Consider the following 21,746-nt stretch of genomic DNA (forward strand, 5'->3'; position numbering starts at 1 on the left):
AGGACACAGGCTAAATTAGACATCAGGTTTCTTTGTTTTGGTCTGCAACTTTACTCATCATCCCATGATGATCAAAAGTGCAGACTGGTAAAAAATAGACACAGTTGATAGATACCAAGACTAAATGAGTGCAAGGGAATAATTTCAGATTGGTAGTCAAAATAATACAAGCGGTCTGTGATAAAACAATTGGGAACTAGATTTAAAGGTCAAAGACAAACCAGTGGAGAAATCCAGTGGGAACCCAAACGGGGAATTAATTCTTGGACGGAGCTCAAGTTATACCTTTCTCCGTAATTCGCAGCAAATTTCTTTCCCTGCAGTATGAAAGGTGGGATTTTGGAGTTCGGGGCAGCACTTACTGTCTGGTAGGTGATAACCAGCTGGATCACAGGCAGCGCATAAAACACAGCAATGGTAATGATGTTCCTACGCAGGCAAAAAATCAGAAACGGTTATTTCCAAAATAACAATGGAAACTTTGCCCTTTTTTTTTTTAAAAAAAAAGAATCTTTCCACCCCATAACTCCCTAGTTAACTCACAAACGCGATTAGAAACTGATTATGTGGTTCCTGTTTCTCCAATCTTCCTCTCATACAGTTACTTGTAAAACAGTGTAAATAATACTTGCTTCTGGTTTAACCAATTATTAATGAGGGCCTATCTATTTAGGATATTGTTAGATTAAACGTGATCAGAGAGGGACTTCCCTGGTGGTGCAGTGGTTAAGAATCCACCTGCCAATGCAAGGGACACAGGTTTGATCCCTGGTCCGGGAAGATCCTACATGCTGAAGAGCAACTAAGCCCGTGCACCACAACTACTGAGCTTGTGCTCTAGAGCTCGCGATCCACAGCTGCTGAGCCCGCGTGCCACGACTACTGAAGCCCGTGAGCCTAGAGCCTGTGCTCCGCAACAAGAGAAGCCCACCACAGTGAGAAGCCTGCACACCGCAGTGAAGAGTAGCTCCTGCTCGACGCAACTAGAGAAAGCCTGCACACAGCAACAAAGACCCAACGCAACCAAAAATAAATAAATTAATAAAAATAAGTTGTGACTTAAAAATTTAAAAAAAAAGTGATCTGAGAGTAGGTAATCGGTGATGGATCTCACAAAGGGATGTGGCTCTTTTAGATATCTCTTAGTTCCAAAATGATGGCCCTACTATGGAATTCCATGTGGTCCCCACTGGCCCTTGTTTTCCTCTAATATCTGTATCCCAGTAAAAGGGTATCCTTCCAGAAAAAAGAATGGGAAGGGCTATCACAAGTGTCAGCTGGGGGTTTCTGAGAGGAAGGAGGGGACCCTGCCAGGCACCTCAGACTCTCTGCTTGTAGGAAGACTGCATCTGTGTCTGACCATCGCAGGTCTATTTATTATTGGCTGATGGTATCATCTTCACTCAGGGAGGTTTCTAGCTACTATGAGATGCTCTAGGCATCTCATCCCTTTAATCACTGGCTCTTCCAAGAGCAAGTCCTGGTGAGGAGAAGAGGGAAGGTGGTGACATTAATGTTATTGTTACTGTATTTTCCTAGAAAAGGATTTAGTGTCTCCCTATGGGATTCCACTACCATTCTTATTTAATACTTTGTATTTATTTAATTTAGGGCTGGTTTCCTTCGGTAGTTCATTTTTGTCTTTCCTATCAAATGTGGCATGAATCCTTTAAACACCTATACCTGTGCCTCATTAAACACTGAAACCTGTGATTTGATTCACTTATATGAATCTCATAAGTGATTGCAGCTTTTACAAGGAAAACTTTAATTTTACTAAAGAGAACCATAGCCCTCCTGGTCATTTACTCACCAAAAATAAATCTTATATTTTTTGCTGACAATTCTCCGGTCCTTCCTGGACAGATCTGACAGGTAAAGGAACATCTGGGATGCCAAATAAAAAGAGAGTGCAAAACTGTACTTGGATTTCTTGCATAAAATATAAAGGAGAGCTTTACACATTTCAGTTCAATCACTCACTAGGGATTAAAATTATTTAACAAGACTTTTCTTTTAATTTTGCTTTTCCCAGGATGCCTTTAAAAATCCTAGTATTTCCCTTGGCTTTAGGGAAATTGGCTGATGTGGGAAGCCTATTGGGCGTCTTGAATGCTTCTTAGATCTCAAGAATTGCTTTCCCAGTTTTCAGAGATGCCCATCGTGTGATTCTTGAATGACGAGGTTGAAACAGTACGATTCACCTTTGTGTCCCTTACTGGATACAACATACAAGCCAGAAAGAAATGAGCTTTTACTCCTGAAGGATTTTATGTATACAACCAGGGAGTTTTTCCAAGTACACCCTTCAAATGAATCTTTTCTCCCATTTGGTTGGATCCCTTCCTCAACTTTTGTCCATGCTCAGCCCCTTCAGACCCTGAGAGCGTTTTAGCGCTCTGTTTTCTTTACTGCTCTCACTTTCTCCCTCCAGAAAGAAGTGTTAACCAACCAAGTATTGCTTTTAGTATGTAGCTAAGTTTTATCTAAAAAGCCCCCTGAACATATATACACTACCAGATGTAAAATAGCTAGCTAGTGGGAAGCAGCCGCATATCACAGGGAGATCAGCTCGGTGCTTTGTGACCACCTAGAGGGGTTGGATAGGGAGGGTGGGAGGGAGACGCAGGAGGCAGGAGACATGGGGATATATGTATATGTATAGCTGATTCACTTTGTTATACAGCGGAAACTAACACACCATTTAAAGCAATTATACCCCAATAAAGATGTTTAAACAAAATAAATAAAAAGCTCACTGAGAAATTTGACTCCCCCTGAAGAAAAAATATATATAAAGGAAATTGAGGTGTTGCTGAAGTTGTATTTGGCTCCTGAACTTTTCGCCCTCTCGAAGAGCACCACCTGGCAGAAGTACCTTGGTCCGGATGACGTTCTTATCGCTCTCAATGTCTGGCATGGTGTCGAAGTCACTTTCCTCCACGGAGCTGTCCGTGTCTGACTGGCATGTCTGTCTGCCATCGGAGGAGGACATTTGCCTGCCAGGACTGGAGCTTGACTCATCTGAAACAGAGGAGACTCATCTGCCTTCCCAAACCGTGAAGAACCCATGGAGTCCATCTCTCTCTGCAAAAAGCACAGTGCTGACTCATTCCTGAAAATGCTGTGTTGGTAAAAACCAACTCCTTACCCACAGCACGTGTTCTTTCTCTAATTGCTCCTCAATGGACCTCTAATTTTCCTCTCCTCCTATTTTTATATTTAAATCATCTCTTTCTAGGGCTGAATACATAATATAAAGGCATCTGCTCTGTTAACTATTTGGCTGCAAAAATAATATTATGCTTATATTTCATGTTTCATATTTTAAAATATGAGCATAAATGTATAAACATACACATTCACGTAATTATGTATAGCATCTACCACATGTACGTGTTAGTACCAACACGTCCAGCAGCTATACATTTCTCGTGGATAAAGTATTTGTACACCGAAATCCCCCACATGCTGTATCTATGATTATATAATGGAAACAACATTCTCAGGAAGAAGAATCCTGTGAATGTTTCCCAGAGCAGATGGGAATTTGCACAGCCTAATGAGCACATGAGCAGAGCCTACCTTCTGCTTTATTTCTTCTATTCAGATGGTTAAAAAAAAAAAAACAAAAAACCCTGTTCTTGCAGAGCCAGAAATAAGTCTCCAGCACTGAGCCCACATACTTCTCAAAGTTACAGAGTAACAGGGCAGGCATACAGGATTCCCAGCCCCTCTATGCTGACAGCTTAAGGTGCACCATTCATAGGCCCGCAAGCATCATGGAAGTGTGTGGAAGCGTCAATGCACGCCAACTCTAACAAGACAAGGATCAGAATTCTGACCCTTCAGGCCACTGAACGAGCCCTGGGGGTTGCCATGTGAATGACTGGGTGGCAGTGTGCAGGTTCGTTTATGCAGTTAGCCCAAATGGAAGATCGTTAGGCTTCAGCCGTGTTCACCTGCTGCACAGCCTCAGTCTTCTGATCGCCCTTACTCCACTGAAACCTGAGAATGAAACACCGGGTCAGTTGATGTCGGGCTCCCTGACGTCAGACTCTTGACGCATCTTTCACGCCCTACACTCAGGCTGGGTATGAGAAAATCCCCAAGGGAGTTGATGGCAACCATAGAAAATTCTGCTCAAGTGTGGCTAGCAGACCCAAGAAACGGATCAATAGAACCAGAGAAAATTAGAGCTGGAAGGAACCTTCCAGATCATCGAGCCAATTCATCTTATAAATAAAAGATAATCTTATACGATGACGGCCTTGCCCACTCTCCCAGTTATTAGTGGCTGGAGGGCTCCTTATATCCTATTTGGAGAATCAGGAAACACTTCCATGAATGGACTCATTGTAGGAAATACCTATTGCCCCATAATTGCTTTCGTCAGGGGTGCTGGCAGCAATGGGATGTGACACCGACGTATTTCCAGAGCCTGTTAAAAAGAAAAGCAAAGAGGCAAACACCTTATGTCCAGTTGCCAAAGTGAAAGAACATAACTCTAAATAGTTTGATTTTCTTTTCACTCTAATGTAGGAGCCTGCAGGCCAATTTTATGGTCTGCAGACCAAATCTAGCCTGCCACCCGTTTTTGTATGGCCCTTAAACTAAAAATGGTTTTAAAGTTTTTAAATGGTTAGGGAAAAATCAGAAGACGAAGAGTATTTTATGGCAGGTAAAATGATAAATTTCAGTATTTACATACGACGTTCTACTGAAACACAGCCACTCGTTGAGTACGTCTGTGGCTGCTTTTGGCTACAATGGCAGAGTGGAGCAGTTGCAACAGAGACTACGTGGCCCGCAGAGCCTAAAACATTTACCATTTGGCACTTTACAGAAAAAACGTTGCCGATTCCTGCCTGGCAGTGTTGCAGAATCACAGGAACGAAGGAGCATGGGTCCTGGAATCACTGTGAGGAAGGCCACCGCTGAACATAAACACCAGAAATAAACTTCTGTGATTAAGGGGCTATAATTCGGAGGTTTATTTGTCACAGTCATTAACGGTACCCTAACTATAGACGGGATGAGCCCTGACAGGATGGAAATTACTGCACTCCTTGGAGCAAAAAATAATGACAACGTGAACTAAGGATGTGCAGGAATATGGGTTATTTGGGGGATAGTTCAGAGGTAGAATAGGCATGTCTGTTGCCAAATGGTTGTTGGCAGTGAGAGAAAAACATTCTTTAAGAGGACGCGCCTCAAACTTTTCCAAATATTACATGTGCAAATAGTAAGCGAAGAATGATACTAAAATCATAAACCCCAGGATTTTGGGCATTTTCTGTTCCTGGGAAACCCCCTGGCATGGGAAGTAGACACGTGCATCGGAGAACGCTTGAGTTCCTCTGCAGCGGGGGGTTGAAATGGTCTGTAGGAGGCAAAGGGTTTTCGTGTGTGTGATCAAAGGAGAAAAAATGGCAAAAACTAAAGTCAAAGCAAGTGAGCAAACAAAAACAATCACTGTTTTGTTAAGCGACAACTTCACTAAAAAGAAAAAGCCAGCTGTGTAGGTTTGTTCAGACTTCGATGATTTCTGCACTCTGCCTCGCAATCGAGCAGGACCTGATTTCGATGTAGTCGCTAGTTCTTTTCACCTCGAGGCAACCACAACAACAATGGTTCTGTGATGGACAAGAGCATCGAGATTTTCATGAGCAGTGCTCTTGTTTCAAATCTGTGCACTTCTGGGCTTCCCTGGTGGCGCAGTGGTTGAGAGTCCGCCTGCCGATGCAGGGGACACGGGTTCGTGCCCTAGTCTGGGAAGATCCCACATGCCGCGGAGCGGCTGGGCCCGTGAGCCATGGCCACTGAGCCTGCGCGTCCGGAGCCTGTGCTCCGCAACGGGAGAGGCCATAGCAGTGAGAGGCCCGCGTACCACAAAAACAAAACAAAAACAAATCTGTGCACTTCTATATGCACAATTAAATAGGAGACTGGTCAACAATGGATAACGGTATTCTGTTAACGTTTCTAATGTCTAAGACCTTCTTAGAATGCAAAAACCGAAGCATTACCTCCCAAACTTCAAACATGATGGATGCGCCCAGAAGGCAAGCCATATTTCTATTTAACTGTATGGCATTTAGAAAGCAGAATTAAACACAAAATATCAGTTTATAGGACAGACCAAGATGTTCTGGCTGGGAATAAGGAAACATATAAAGTTGTGAATGAGCTCATCTTAATGGGGAGACTTGTTCTGGTATGTTTTTCTCTGCGTGCGGGCCCTTTGCCATCTGTCTGCTTTACTAACTTAGAATAGGATACGCTTGCATGCTTGCCTTTTATATTAATTGCTCCGTGTGAGGAGAAAAACTTCATTTCATTTTGAGCATGCTTGGCTCTTTCAGGGACGTCACATTTATAATTGTCCTGCCCGCTTCCGTCTCCAGACTCAGGAGGTTGGAAGCGGAAGAGGGAGTCAGTAACGCTGTGAACTAGCTGACATGATATTTCATTTTTATGCCAGTTGGCTACCTCTCCCAACGAGTGTCATGCTGTATCTCAAAAGTTGAGGAGAAAATGAAGAAAACCACTAATCTTTGCAGAAGGACGTAAAAGTAAAATTCCTCTAGAAGAAAAAACCGGGCAGGCAAAGCTGGGAAAAAGCAGAGTAGAGAGTCAGGACTAGAGTCTGAGACCTGTTGCCACAGAGCCTGAGGATGGCCTGTGCTCCCTGACCCCTCTGGACTCAGCACGCTGCTTGTCTTATCCCTCCCGGGCCCTGCTCTTTGCTGGGAGGCTGATTCAGTAATCGCTCCATCCAGGGAAGGATCTGATTGGCCATTTGGCTCTTAAATCTGCAAACTTGGCAAGTTCACCAAGCTCCCTCACTTGAGAAAGTACCCTCCTCTTAGGCTGCACCCAGGTTCCTGGTGACAGCTCATGTGGTCCCAGAGGCCTGTGAGTCACGTTTCATCTGTCTCTCTTTCAAGGTGGTAACTGAATTTCTGTATAGGCTCTTTAACAATGATGTGAAATGTGGGTTTTTTCCACTGATAGAGCCACTGGAGGACATGTTTTTAGAACACAGAGCCTTGCCCAGTGCCCTTTAGATTACCACAGAGGCCCCTGTCCTAAGTGCTAAGTGAGGAATAGAGAATACAGTGTCCATCCAGTCACACCGCAGTAGTAAAGTCCCTTCACAGCCTGAAGCTGCTCTTTACCAACACTATTTCCATTTCACCTGGGCTCCAGCCTCTTATCTCCTTCTTTATCCCATGAAGTATGAAAGAACTTCCTTTGCTTTTTAGTTTAGTTGGAGCCAATGTCAACATTTTTCAAACACAACTTTAAAAACTGCAGGCAAATCGAAGAAAAACACATGCAGGGGAGTCGACAGATTTTCCAAATGCAGCCTTCCTATCATTACATAACTAAAACAGCTGCCAACAATTTAGCAAGTTGTAGGGACCTGGCTCCATTTCCTCCATCTCAGGCATACCTAGGGTGAAAGCATCAGGCCAAGTTCCTCAGATACCTAGCTCCACGTTGATTGCGGCAGACAGCATGCCAAATCTAGTGGGGTCCCCTTTCTCAAACGCTGCTCCTAGCATTTCTTCTAGGCACTGGCCCCCAGGGCATTTCCTGTAGCTCTAAGCTCCATTAAACTTCTTGTAGCCCCGCCTTGGGCACACTGATACTGGCCCTTGGGAGACAAAGACATTTCTGTATCCTTGCTCCTCTCTAAAGGTTCCTCCCCTGAATCTTTCACATTAGCTTTCAGATAAGGTCCCTCACTTGCCTCTGTCTCTTGCTACAGGCTGGTTTCTCCGTGCTCTGTGGTCATGTGATTAAGAGTCGCTAACTGGTTCCTCCCTAGGGTAGAGCTTATCTTCTCTGCTCTTGTTTGAAGAACCTAGGTCTTGTCTCACCAGTGGTCATGTGTCATCTTTCCCCGTAGCCTCTCAGCATTACATAGGTTCCTTACTTCCTCCTGATTTCAGAGCCCTTTGTGGTGAACATTCCTATTTCCTACTTCCTAACTAAGCTGGGATTTTGTTTGGGTATCCTCCCTCACCTGTGCCTGGAAGCCCATATTTTTAAGTCAGTGATTCTCGGTTGGGGGTAGGGGTGGGGGGAACATTTTGCTCCCAAGAGGACGTTTGACAATGTCTGGGCATAACTTTAGTTGTCACAGGGAGGGAGTGTATTACTGAATTCTAGTAGGTTGAGGTGAAGGATGCGGTTAAACATCCTGTAATGTACAGGGCAGCTCCCAACAACAAAGAATGAGTCTGGCTGTAATGTCCATAATGTTGAGTTTGAGAAATGCTGGTCCTAGAAAAAGATGACCTCACCCTAATTCTATAAGCAAACTTGATTGATCTGTAAGTAAATAGATTCCTTTGCAGTGACTGGTTTAGCAACAAGTGTATGATCCTCTCTAGGCCAATGAAACATGAGAGAAGTTGCTAGGTGCTTCTGAAACAGTCCTTCCTTCTGGACATTGTCAGGTGAAGACCCATCTCACTACCAGCTTTGGGGGCAAAGCAGAGTCAAGGGAATGGCAGGAAAAAGGACCAGAGCCCCTGGACTCAGTGAATCCTGAAGCCCACCCTTCTGCTCAGCTTCCAGGGAGAGGAGACACTCTTTATTGTTTAGGTATGTTTGAGATAAACTTTGCTGTTACCTGCAGCCGCATGAATCCAACGGATGCATCTTTATTTATTTTTTTGCTCACTCATTCATTTCTGCTTGTTATCTGAAGGGTGCCTCTAGCTCTTAGCTAATTTTCAGAGCCATCTTGATCTTGGACAGTGATTTGGCTCAAGTCCCAGCTCTGTCTACCAGGGCTTCACTGTTCAGGAGACCCTTCTGAATACGAAGTTCCTTTAATTGTCATTGCAGTGATAAAATGACTTCACTCATACAATAAAAATAACAGAGAATCCATTCACAGAGCACCTATCGGATCCAACCAATCGGGCTTTCTAAGTTCGACTAGGCCTAAATAAGAGCAAAACCTGGAGAGCATCAGAGAGAAAAGGCCGAGATCCGGAGAGAAGACATTTCATTTTAACATATTATGAATAAAATAGAAAGTAGTACTTAGCATTTTAAAGACACTAGAGCAGGTGTTCTTTTATATTCCTTTACATTGGCTGTTGAATGTTATTAAAACCAATGCCTGGATGCCTGGAAAAATAGACACGTTGACATTAAGGAAGACAAAAGTCAAAGGAAGGCAGGAGAAGCAGACCTCCAGCAGAGGGAGGGTGGGGTAGGGAGTCGCTTTGTGTCTTTCTAACTTAACTGTAGAAAACACAGAACTAAACATCTGCTGCATACCTACTGTATAGCACAGGGAACTCTACTCAGTCCTCTGCGGTGACCTAAATAGGAAGGAGATCCAAAAAAAGAGGGGATATATGTATATGTATAGCTGATTCACTTTGCTGTACAGTAGAAACTAACACAACATTGTAAAACAACTACAGTCCAATAAAAATTAGAAAAAATAATCTGCTGCATGTGACTTAAAAATCAAGTCTCACTCCATCATTCCTTTTCCAAATGATCACTGTATGCCAAATAGCTTGTGAGCACTGAGTAACTCATGCTGATTTAGGCTTTTCCAAAAATAGGACACTTACAAAAGGTGCAAACTTCCAGTTATAAAATATAAGTAAGTCCTGGGGATGTAATGTACAACATGGTGACTAGAGTTAATAATACTATATTGTGTATTTGAAAATTGCTAAAAGAATAGATCTTAAAAGTTCTCATCACAAGAAAAAATAGTATAACTATGTGTGGTGATAGATGTTAATTAGATTTCCAGTGGTGAGCACTTTGCAATATATACAAATGTGGAATCGTGTTATACACCCAAAACTTATACAATGTTATATGTCAATTATATCTCAAGTTTTAAAAATAAGGACATTTAATTTTTTTTAAAAGATTTAATAAAAAGATCAAGCAGCTAAATTCCTTTGTTCAAATCCTCAGAGTGGAAGAAAGGGCATATTACAATGGTTGGATAATCAATTACTCTGGATTTCCCAAAGTTATAATACTGTCTTATACTTGCTGGTCTCAAATACTTCAGTTTTCTAGATCCTTGAACAAAAAAAAACCCTCTATCTCAATTTGGGAAAAGTAAGCTCTGTATTAGATTTGACACAATAAATTCTTACCATTGTTCACAAGTCAGCTCTGTGATAAGACAGATATGAACAATTTATGTCCTAGAAAACATTAAACTCCTTAAAAAGATGAATTGCTGACAAATGGGCTGTGGACAACTATGAGGAACTCTCCGAACAAAGGCTCTTAGTGTGAGCTCCATATCTCAGTAATTATCAAGTGTGTAAATTGGTTCTCACTGGCTCTGCTTTCTGTAGGAAGACTGCAGATTAGACCCCTCTGTGTGTGTCTGTGGGGGGATAGGAATCAATAGAGGGTTTGGGAAATCACAAAAGTCAGAGAGACAAAAGTACCAAATGGAATGTTGCCACATACTTGACATCAGTTTGAATTGAAACCAGGGATTTTTCTTACCGTCACTGGAACCAAAGCTTCCATCAATGGACTTTCTCTGAAACCTGCAAACAAGCACATACACATGCTCCTAAGACCGCAAAAACTTCAGCATTTTCCATTTGTTCCCTATAGACTTTGTTGCAGATTTGTCTGCTAGGATCTCTTAAAAATGGGCCTTTGGATGTGCAGAAATCGGAACTCTGATACATTGCCGGTGGGACTATAAAATGGAGCAGCCACTTTGAAAAACCATTTGACAGTTCCTTAAAAAGTTAAACCTAGAGACACAATATGACCCAGCAATTCCACACCTAGGCACATACAGGCATACATATATTAAATTCATTAATTTATTTCCATATTCATTTATTTTCAGATAATTCACATGCCATAAAATTCACCCTTTAATGTGCACAATTCAATGAATTTTAATATGTTCACAGAGTTGTGCAATCATCACTATTTTCTAGTTGCAGAACATTGTCATCATCACACAAAGAAATCTCAAACCGTAGCAGTTACTGCTCTTTCTCTAATCCTCCCAGCCCTTGGCAATCACTAATCTACTCTCTGTCTCTATAAATTTGCCTATTCTGGACATTTCATATAAATGGAATTGTATTGCATGTGGTCTCTTTGTCTTCTTTCACTTAGCATAATGCTTTCAAGGTTCATCTATGTGGTAGCATGAATGAATACTTCAGTCTTTTTATGGCTGAATAATATTCCATCGTATGGATATATACCATGCTTAATTTATTTGTTTACACTTGATATACATTTTGATTGTTTCCACTTTTTAGCTATCATGAATAACACTGCTATGAATATTTGTGTACAAGTTTTTGTGTGGATATATGTGTTAAATTCTCTTGGGTATGACCTAGGAATGGAAGTGCTGAGTATGAGGTAACTCTGTGTTTAACATTTCTTTCTAAACTGTTTTCTACTGTAGCTCAATAGCAGGAACTAAATATTTTACATTCCTATTAGCAATGTACAAGGTTCTAATTTCTCTACATCCTTGCCAACTCTCGTTATTTTCATTAAAAAAATTTATTATAGCCATCCTAGTGGATATGAAGTGATATCTCATTGTAGTTTTGATTTGCATTTCCCTGATGGCTAATGTTGTTGAACATCTTTTCACATGCTTATTGGCCATTTGCATATTTCTTTGGAGAAACATCTATTCAATTTAAAAAATGCCTATTTTTAAATGGGGATATTTTTCTTTTTATCTTTGTGTTGTAAGAATTCTTTACCTAGTTTAGATACTAGACTCTTACTGGATATATGATTTACAAACATTTTCTCCAGTTTTGTGTATTGTATTTTCACTTCCTTGATAATGTCCTTTAAAAACACAAAAGTTTTAATTTTGATGAAGTCCAATTTACCTATTTTTTTCTTTTTTTACTTGTGCTTTTGCTATCATATCTAAGAAACTATTACCTAATCTAAGGTCACAAAGATTTACACCTATGTTTTCTTCTAAGAGTTTTATAGATTTGGCTCTTTTATTTAGATCTATGTTCTATTTAGAGTTAATTATTTTTATATGTTGTGAGGTAGGGGTACAACAACTTCATTCTTTTTCATGTGGATACCCAAGTGTCCCAGCACCATTTGTTGAAAAGAATATCCTTGTTCCATTGAATTGTCTTGCTACCCTTGTCAAAAATCAATTGACCATAAACGTAAGTGTTTATGTCTGAACTCTCAATTCTGTTCCATTGATCTGTATGTCTTTCCTTATGTCAGTGTCAGAGTTTTAAATATTGTCACTTTGTAGTTAGTTTTGACATCAGAAAGTGTAAGACCTCCAGCTTTGTTCTTTTTTTTTTTTTTTTTTCATGATTTTTTTTCCTATTCTGGGTCCCTTGCATTTCCAGATGAATTTTAGGATCAGTTTATCAATTTTTGGAAGAAAGTCAGCTGGGACTTTCATAGGGATTGTGTTGAATCTATAAATCAGTTAGGGGAGTATTACCACGTCTTTTAGTTTATATTGCTGCTGTAACAAATATCACAGTCTTAGTGGTTTAGAACAATACAAATTTATTATCTTCAGTTCTGGATGTCAATTCTAAAATGAGTCTTATGTGGCTAAAATCAAGATATCAGCAGGGCTGTATTCCTTCTGGAGAATCCAGGGGAGGATCCATTTCTTTGCCTTTTCCAACTTCTAGACGTGGCCTGCATTCCTTAAGTCATGGCCCCTTCCCCCATCTTCAAATGTATTACTCCAACCTCTGCTTCCCTCATCACACCTCCTCCTATCTTTGACTCTCTTGCCTCCCTCTTATAAGGACCTTTGTGATTACATTATACCCACACAGATAATCCAGGATAATCTCCATAATTTTATCACATCTGCAAAATGTCTTTTGCCATGTAAAGTAACATATTCACAGGTTCTGAACATTAGAACATGAGCATTTTGGGGGGGCCATTATTCTGTCTACTATACCATCTTAATAATATTAAGTCTTTCAATCTGTGAACACAGGATGTCTTTTCATATATTTAGGTTCTCTAAGTTCTTTCAAGGATGTTTTGTAGTTTTCAATGTACAAGTCATATTTTCTTAAATTTTTACTTAGGTACTCTATTATTATTTTTGATGCTATTGTAAATAGAATTATTTTCTTAATCTCGTGTTTGAATCGTGCACTGCCAGTGTATAGAAATACAATTGATTTCTGTATATTGATCTTGTATCCTATAATCTTGATAAACTCAGGGTTTCTTTTTGGAGGTGATGAAAATTAGACAGTGGTGATGGTTGTGCAACTGTGAATATACTAAAACCACTGAATTTTTAAAGGGGGGTGAATTTTATGGTCTATGAGTTATGTCTTAATAAAGTCATTATTTTAAAAACTGGGTGTATCAAATGTAAATGTCTATCAAAAATTAAACTGTGACTTGCTCTCTTCCCCCCACATAAGCCTCCCTTTTGGACATGAAGTTGGAGTTGGGGGAGAAGGGAGGAAAGTTGGGGACTACATGTGCCTGTGCTTTGGTACATGTTCTTGTTTATTTCCAAATGGGGGTTCTAGAAGTTGCACACCCCTGATCCTGGTATGTTTGGTGGAGGGACTTCTCTTCATACCTCTTTTGTTCCTAGACACAGCAAACCCATCCCTGCCTCAGGGCCTTTGCTCTTGTTCTCTGCCTGGGCCACTCTCTCCCCAAATCCTCACATGGCTGGCTCCTACTTGCCATTCAGGTCTTGGTCCTGAGAGGTCTTCCCTGCTGAACAAATCAAATCTAAAGTAGCTTCCCCAGTCCAGTCATTCTCTGTCCCACCACTGTGTTTGTTCTCCTCCTGTCACTAGCTGAAATTATTTTATTAATTGCTTGCTTATATGTTTTTCCTTTGTACAATGTAAGCTCTATTAGAGCAGGGATCTAGACTGTCTTGTTCACCACTGTATCACTAACCTTTGGGACAGGGCCTGGCACTCAGGAAATGATAACTAAATATTTGTTGAGTGAACAAGGCATATCATTAAGGAGAGCAGTTACAATTGGGTCTGACTGTTCTAGCTGGCAAATGAGGCTCTCGGGAAGTCCCTTTAAAAAAACAATTTTAGTGATATTAACTAGCAAGCAATTATATGAACTCACAAAAGATGATGTGTTTGGACTGTGTTTGTATTAACAGGCTTTAACCACATTTGCCCTAGGTTTTGGAGCTGATAAAGTTCTTAATTAGAGGAGTTAAATTATTTACAAAGCTAGGGTGAGGCAGGCAGTATCGAGTGAACAAACAAAAAAAGAGTAATTGAGACCTATGCTAGATTGATAGAAAAATGGCTATACCTCATCTTGTATCTAGCTTCTTCAATCAAAAATGGAGTCTGTGTCTTTACCTCTTGCAGCTGGACTGGCCTATCACTTGTTTTGGCCAATAGGAAGAGGGGGAAGTGATATCATGCCACTTTTGAACCTACCTCTTAAGGAAGCCTTGCATTCTTCTGCTATCTCTTTTGGAGATACAGTAGGGCTAGGCTGCTGGAGGATGAGAGGCAAAGTACTTTGCTGAGAGGCAAAGTACAGCTGAGGCCCTTATGGTTGATTTTTATACAGCATTATTGTGGCAATATATAACTAATACAGGAATCAAGGGAAGAACGAGTAATCAGCATCATATAGTTTGAACTCAACATCTGGCAGGGTGACTGAGAGGAAGGAATAAGAGACATGTATGCAGGGCTTCCCTGGTGGCACAGTGGTTAAGAATCTGCCTGCCAATGCAGGGGACACGGGGTTGAGCCCTGGCCCAGGAAGATCCCACATGCCGTGGAGCAACTAAGCCCGTGCACCACAACTACTGAGCCTGCGCTCTAGAGCCCGTGAGACACAACTACTGAAGCCTGCGCGCCTAGAACCTGTGCTCCACAACAAGAGAAGCCACCGCAATGAGAAGCACGCGCACCGCAACAGAGTAGCCCTTGCCTGCCGCAGCTAGGGAAAGCCCCTGCACAGCAACGAAGACCCAACGCAGCCAAAAATAAATTAATAAAATAAGTTTTAAAAATAAATTGATATAGATATAATATAATTAAAGAAAAAAAGAGACATGTATGTAGTGCTTGACCCAGGGGGGTCATTGCAGGGGCTCCATAAATACTTGCTGAATGAATTGGAGCTGGGGGTGGGGAGGGGAATGGAGTTCAGGGTTGAGCCAAAAAAACATAAAAACAAAAAAACATAAAAAACAAAAAGTAGCATAAAAACACTTTGAATTCTTAGCTCCCTGAGGACAGGAGCCATGTCTCTAATCATTGTTTTCATCCTGATCTCATAGCATGTACTGCGAACCCCACATGTATTAGTAATAAAGAACAGGGGGCTCAACAAGCAATCGGCATTCTGCTCCAGGACTGGCTGGCTTCACTTGGTTTTGTAGAGAACTTTGTTATTTCTGCTTAGTTCAATGAAGGAAGAGTTCTATTAGCATTTTCTCTCAGTTTATTCCCCTATTTAGATGCCAAGTAGTTCTTATGTCTCCAGATTTCTATTTTCAGTTTGCCTATATTTGGAAAGAATCTATGCTTGTGCAGTTGGCAGTAGCAAAGTAATCTGGCAGCCAGAGGTTTCAACAGAGCCTACGCCACAACTTTCAACAGCTGTGCTCGCTTCAGCAGGCTGAATAACAACTTTAGAGAGATTGATATCCAGCTATTAATTTCTGTCTGTTTGTACACTGGTTATATCTGCTAGGTAACTAAAGAGGTGAAACCTATTTTCTAAAATCTAGAACATCAGCGGTAGAGACAGCCTTCCTAAGAGAGGCAGAAAAGATGAACTTCTTTTCCCATGATGCTGTAACTCATCTGAGTCAAAACTGGCAGCTTTTCAGACCCCTTTTCAATCAAATTCATGCTGGGGTTCCAGGTTTTTGACCTGGTTTCCTTGATTAGGACTGCCCTCCTTCACATGCCCTGATCACTCCAGACCCATGTTGTCCGGGCTGCTTAAGAGCTAAGGCTCTGGAGCCAGGCTGCCTGGGTTCAAACCCAGGCAGTGAATTCTTGGTCAAACTGCTTAACCTCTGAATGCCTCAATTTCCTGAACTGTCAAATAATGCTAATACTACTACTTGTTGTGGGGCTTTAGATGAGATAGTCTACTCAGAGTGCCTGGCAAAGAATAAGTGCTTGTTCAGTGTTAGTGATTATGATCTGATAAATTAATGAGCTGATAACCAGTTAATGTATGTACACTTTCCAGATATAATATTTGCCTGTAGACTGGAGATTTTGTTTTTAATTTTTTATTTGAAAATAATTTCACATTTATAGAGAAGCTGTAAGAATAAGAATAGAATATAGAATACTCATGTATCATTACCTAGATTCACTTATTGTTAGCGTATTACCCCCTTTGCTTTCTCATTCTGTCTCTGGGTGCATATGTGTGTTTTCATATACATGTATACGTAAAAATTTTTTTCTGAACCACTTGAAAATAAGTTGCATATGTCATGAACTTTTGTGCCTAAATATTTCCAAAGAATAAAGATACTCTCTTCCATAACCACAGTGTAGTTGTCAACTTCAGCACATTTAACATCGATATGATAATCTTATCTAATCTGCTGTCTGTTTTACAGTTTTGTCAATTGACCCAATAATGTCCTTTATAGCATATTTTTCTTCTAGTAAAAGAACCAGTCTGAGATCAACTATTGTCCTTAGTGGTCACATATATTTAGTCTCCCTCAATCTGGAACATTTCCATAGCTATTTTTTGTCTTTCGTGATACATTTTAATAGATCGTTCATCATTTTGAGTTTGTCTAATTTTTTCCTCAGGATTATATTAAAAATGTGCATTTCTGGCTGGAATACTGCATAAGTGATGCTATTTCCTTCTCAGGGCATCACATCTGGAGACACAGAGTGTCCAACTTTCCCTTGGTCATATTAATTTTTATCACCCTGTCAATAGTCTAATTTCTCCACTGTATAGTTACTACTTTTTCCCTTACAACTACTAAGCGATTTGTGGGGATACACTTAAGGCCATGCAAATATGTTGATCCTCATCAGATTTTCCTGCTAGTTTTAGTATTCATTGATGATTCTTCACCTGATCTATGCAAAATGATGATTTTCCAACACCCTCTTCTTATTTACCAGTCAGTGTTTGGTGTTCTGCTGTAGGCAAGAGTCCTCCCTTCTAGGTCAGTATTTGCTAATGGGTCCTGTCCCTAATGTGTATCTATTTTAGTAATTTTGTTGAGTTTATTAAATGTATATCTGTAAGAATTTTGGTCTTTCTTTCCTTCCTTCCTCCCTCCTTTTCTCCCTTCCTTTCTTCCCTTACTGATAGGGATTCATGAATTTCTATTTTTCTCAATGGTTTATAATTCACTATTCTCCTTAACTGTTTTGGTTCTCAAATTGTCCCAGATATGGTCAGTGGGTTTTTGAAGTCAGTTTCTCAATTGCAAAGCTTCATAAAAGTCACAGAAAGGAGTTATGTTTTGAGTCAGAGGTAGGCCTGTATCACTGAGATAGTTGTATCACTGCGGTAGCCTTGAGGTTTTTCTCCAGATGAGACTAAACTTGCCCATTAATCTGAAAACTCTATACTGGCTTTGTTTTCTTTACGTTCGCAAGAGGAGAGAGAACATTTGTTTGTTATACCTCCTGCCATTCCTTTGTAGTTGTTTTACAGAGACCACGACAAGCTATGGAATTCTCAGGGTTCAGGCCTGCTCTGAGATACAAGGAAAGACTGGTGCTCTTTTCACTGGGGGCTCCAAACTCTTGGGAAGGGAAATTTCCAAATTACAGCATGATTATCTCCTTTTTTTCTCTCGAGGAACATTTTACTGTAAAATTGATGCTACAACAGTAAGAAAGCACCTGGTAATGTAGTGTCAAAGCATATTTATTACTCCTGCTACTTATTATACCTCAATATTTATTTTAGGCGTTAATTGTACTTTTTGATGGAATGTTTAAAGCTGTTTCTAAATCTCCATGTTAGGTAGAACTCATTTCTTACATTCCATAGGATCTACATTAAGTATTTTCTGGTCTAAAAATTACCAAAGCTATCTTTCTGTTGAAGTTTCATTAACTATGAAAATAGCTAACACTATCAGCACTTACTCTGTGCAGGACATTGATGTAAACACTGCAGTTATACTGGTCTATGAGGTAAATTATTATCTCATTTTACAGATGGAGAAACTTAAGCACAGAAAGTTTAAGTAACTTGCCCAAGATCACACAGTTTGTGGCTAAGGTAGATTCGAATCCAGTTAATATGGCTCTAAAATCTAATGTGCTAATCACTAAGCAGAGACAGGTGAAGGGGGTTGACATTTCTTGAAACTCTTGACATACCTGATATAATGAACAAATGCAACAAACAGGCATCCCAAGTAGAAGGAGAAGAAGATGAGGAAACTGAGAAGAATGGATTTCACATAAACAGATCCTGAGGGAAGAGAAACAGCTTTGGTCAGGATGTCCTCAAGAGAAGAGAGGACCATGTTTGGGACAGGACAGCGTCTTGGGCCCATCTGCATCACACTCATTCTTAAATCCTAAGATAATTCCACTCAAAGCAGCAAAGCTATTGGAGGTCACCCAGACATCGTCCATAAATGGCTGCCTTTCACAGTGATGACTTCATCAGGGAAGCTGGGAAGGGACTTCCTGTATACAACTTCATAATTGACTTCCCTTTCTTTCTGCAAAGGATTTAGCAAAATGCTTTGATTCTCTCTTCTATCTCTAAGGTAAACATTAGTTTTCTTATGATGTTTCTCTGGAAGGATGACATTAGCATTGAATGACATGACTGCCTTCCTGACATAGGAATCTCTCCACTGAATCTCAGTAACAAGACTGACCTTTAATGGAAGGAACAATGGTCACTTTAAGGTTCTTTGCACGTTGTAGATTCCAGGTCTGGTTCTCCTTTTCTGGTAAAAAAGAACAAAGCCCAATGGATCAGATACTAGGTTCCTGGTCTCTGATCTGAACAGTTGTTTAAAAACTGTCCAGAATTAACTCTGGTTGCTGAATTTTCTTTTAGCAAGAACTACGTGAAAACCTTCAAACTGTCTAATACTCTTTTCGGTTAAAACTTTCAACTTGGCCTTTGTTTGGGTGCATTTTGGTAGCACTAAGTGAGTCAAATGAGAATGCAGCCTCCTTTCTTGAATGAAGAAGGCTTGACCCTTCTTCTGATATCATATGGCTCAATATGCCACAGACATCTGAAGAAAACAGCTGCAAAAATAGAGAGCTACTACATTTTTGGTTTGCATTTTTCTTTTTCTTTTAAACATCTTTATTGGAGTATAATTGCTTTACAATGTTGTGTTAGTTTCTGCTGTATAACAAAGTGAATCAGCTATACGTATACATATATCCCCATATCTCCTCCCTCTTGCGCCTCCCTTCTACCCTCCCTATCCCACCCCTCTAGGTGGTCACAAAGCACCGAGCTGATCTCCCTGTGCTATGCGGCTGCTTCCGACTAGCTATCTATTTTACATTTGGTAGTATATATATGTCAATGCTACTCTCTCACTTCGTCCCAGCTTACCCTTCCCCCTCCCCATGTCCTCAAGTCCATTCTCTATGTCTGTGTCTCTATTCCTGTCCTGCCCCTAGGTTCATCAGAACCATTGTTTTGGTTTTTTTTAGATTCCACGTATATGTGTTAGCATACAGTATTTGTTTTTCTCTTTCTGACTTACTTTGTATGGCAGACTCTACGTCCATCCACCTCACTACAAATAGCTCAATTTTGTTCCTTTTTATGGCTGAGTAATATTCCACTGTATATGTATGCTGCCTCTTCTTTATCCATTCATCTGTTGAGGGACACTTAGGTTGCTTCCATGTCCTGGCTATTGTAAATAGTGCTGCAATGAACATTGTGGTACATGTCTCTTTTTGAATTATGGTTTTCTCAGGGTATATGCCCAGTAGTGGGATTGCTGGGTTGTATGGTAGTTCTATTTTTAGTTTTTTAAGGAACCTCCATACTGTTCTGCATAGTGGCTGTATCAATTTACATTCCCACCTAATGAAACTTAAAAGTTTTTGCACAGCAAAGGAAACCATAAACAAGGCAAAAAGACAACACTCAGAATGGGAGAAAATATTTGCAAACGAAGCAACTGACAAAGGATTAATCTCCAAAATATACAAGCAGCTCATGCAGCTCAATATCAAAAAAACAAACAACCCAATCCAAAATTGGGCAGAAGACCTAAAAAGACATTTCCCCAAAGAAGATATACAGATTGCCAACAAACACATGAAAGAATGCTCAACATCATTAATCATTAGAGAAATGCAAATCAAAACTACAGTGAGCTATCACCTCACATTGGTCAGAATGGCCGTCATCAAAAAATCTACAAGCAATAAATGCTGGAGAGGGTATGGAGAAAGGGGAACACTCTTGCACTGTTGGTTTGCATTTTTCTAGGCAGTGAGAATTTGTTTTTTTCTTATATGGCCATCAAAGGACTTACAGTTTACCGAGAACATTGGATGTTGGCAAAACTCTAGAGCTATGTAATTAAGAGATTAAAGAGTATATTAGAAGAAAATTCACCTAAATACTGAGGGAACGATGTTACACTCAACAGTAAACACTTTTCGTGTTGATCACATATGGCCTATCAGCTGCTGGGGGGGTCTGTGTTTTCAATCAACAGCCTATTCCATTCCCGTGGTAGGTAGTGGGTAGTTGCCCATAACCACTTGTACTATGCCTAAGAGCTGACATAACCCCTGCCATTGGGATAAGTTGCCCTACTTTGCTCACTTACTGTCTTGAAAGTACAATTTTGGCAATGGGAATTGAGAACTCTGAATTTTCCTTGGGGAAATGATGACTACCGATAAATATAAGTGGATCCATTACTGCTCGCTACAAAAATGATCTTTGAAAATGGACCTCGATCTGCTGTATAAGATCATTACTTCACAGTAGTAAATATTTGTTGAGTAAAGGGCCAACTGAGTGAACTGGGCCAACTGGGCCAACTGAGGGAGTACAAGACTTTGAAAAGATTCAGGCACTAAATGGCATTTTGTAGTATCAATAATATCTTGAGATTTATTATTTTCTTCCCTTTATTTTTTTCTCATGTATGTCTCAGACTGCCTTGCCAAGCCACTGCTGATGACCCTCACTTAGTGGGAACTAGCGATGGTTGGAAGGGGCCAGATGGGGCCAAAATGAGCTTTTGGCTTCCTTTCCATTCCATTCTGTTAGGTTTTTCTAAGTAGACAAATACTCCTCACTGTTCCTTACCCTGGATGAAGAAAGATCCTCCACAGGCATAATCTTCAGGCTTTATCACAAACACCACATAGAACTGCTCACCTGGAAAATCCTTCTTCTGCACAAGACATAAAGATAGGGAGAAGAAGGGAGAAAGTCCATATAATGGTGGGGGCAAAAAGAAAGAGGAAAGAGAAGAAAAGTAAAGTTCACCTCTGCTCCCTAACTCCTTAGAACGGACTCTCACATTCCCATGATCTACTCCAGGTTATCCATAATAAAATAATTGTTATATCCAAGAAATTATGTAAATAGAGTGTTCTGATTTCAATCTGTCCAGTGCCCACTTGAGTGCTTAGAATTGTAGTAGACCCCGTATAAAATATATGTCAACAGTCTATGTTTAATAATTCATACTTGTATATTAAATTCTTGAATAAACTTTATTTTTTAGGGCA

General features: G+C 40.3%; 1 protein-coding gene across 1 annotated transcript in view; it reads right to left on the reverse strand.

Annotated features, from left to right (window-relative positions):
* Positions 1–21,746, reverse strand: part of SIDT1 (SID1 transmembrane family member 1) — a 62,779-nt gene that overhangs the window by 23,645 nt on the left and 17,388 nt on the right. Inside the window, exons 7-14 of the mRNA XM_073804220.1 lie at positions 21,319–21,406; positions 18,890–18,961; positions 18,378–18,471; positions 10,522–10,565; positions 4,370–4,441; positions 2,879–3,024; positions 1,814–1,887; positions 363–429 (exon numbers count right to left, since the gene is read on the reverse strand). Coding sequence (XP_073660321.1) covers positions 363–429; positions 1,814–1,887; positions 2,879–3,024; positions 4,370–4,441; positions 10,522–10,565; positions 18,378–18,471; positions 18,890–18,961; positions 21,319–21,406 — 657 coding nt within the window. The remainder of the gene's footprint in view (positions 1–362; positions 430–1,813; positions 1,888–2,878; positions 3,025–4,369; positions 4,442–10,521; positions 10,566–18,377; positions 18,472–18,889; positions 18,962–21,318; positions 21,407–21,746) is intronic.

The sequence above is a fragment of the Tursiops truncatus genome, chromosome 4 (genome assembly GCF_011762595.2).
Source record: "Tursiops truncatus isolate mTurTru1 chromosome 4, mTurTru1.mat.Y, whole genome shotgun sequence".
Lineage (NCBI taxonomy): Eukaryota > Metazoa > Chordata > Mammalia > Artiodactyla > Delphinidae > Tursiops > Tursiops truncatus.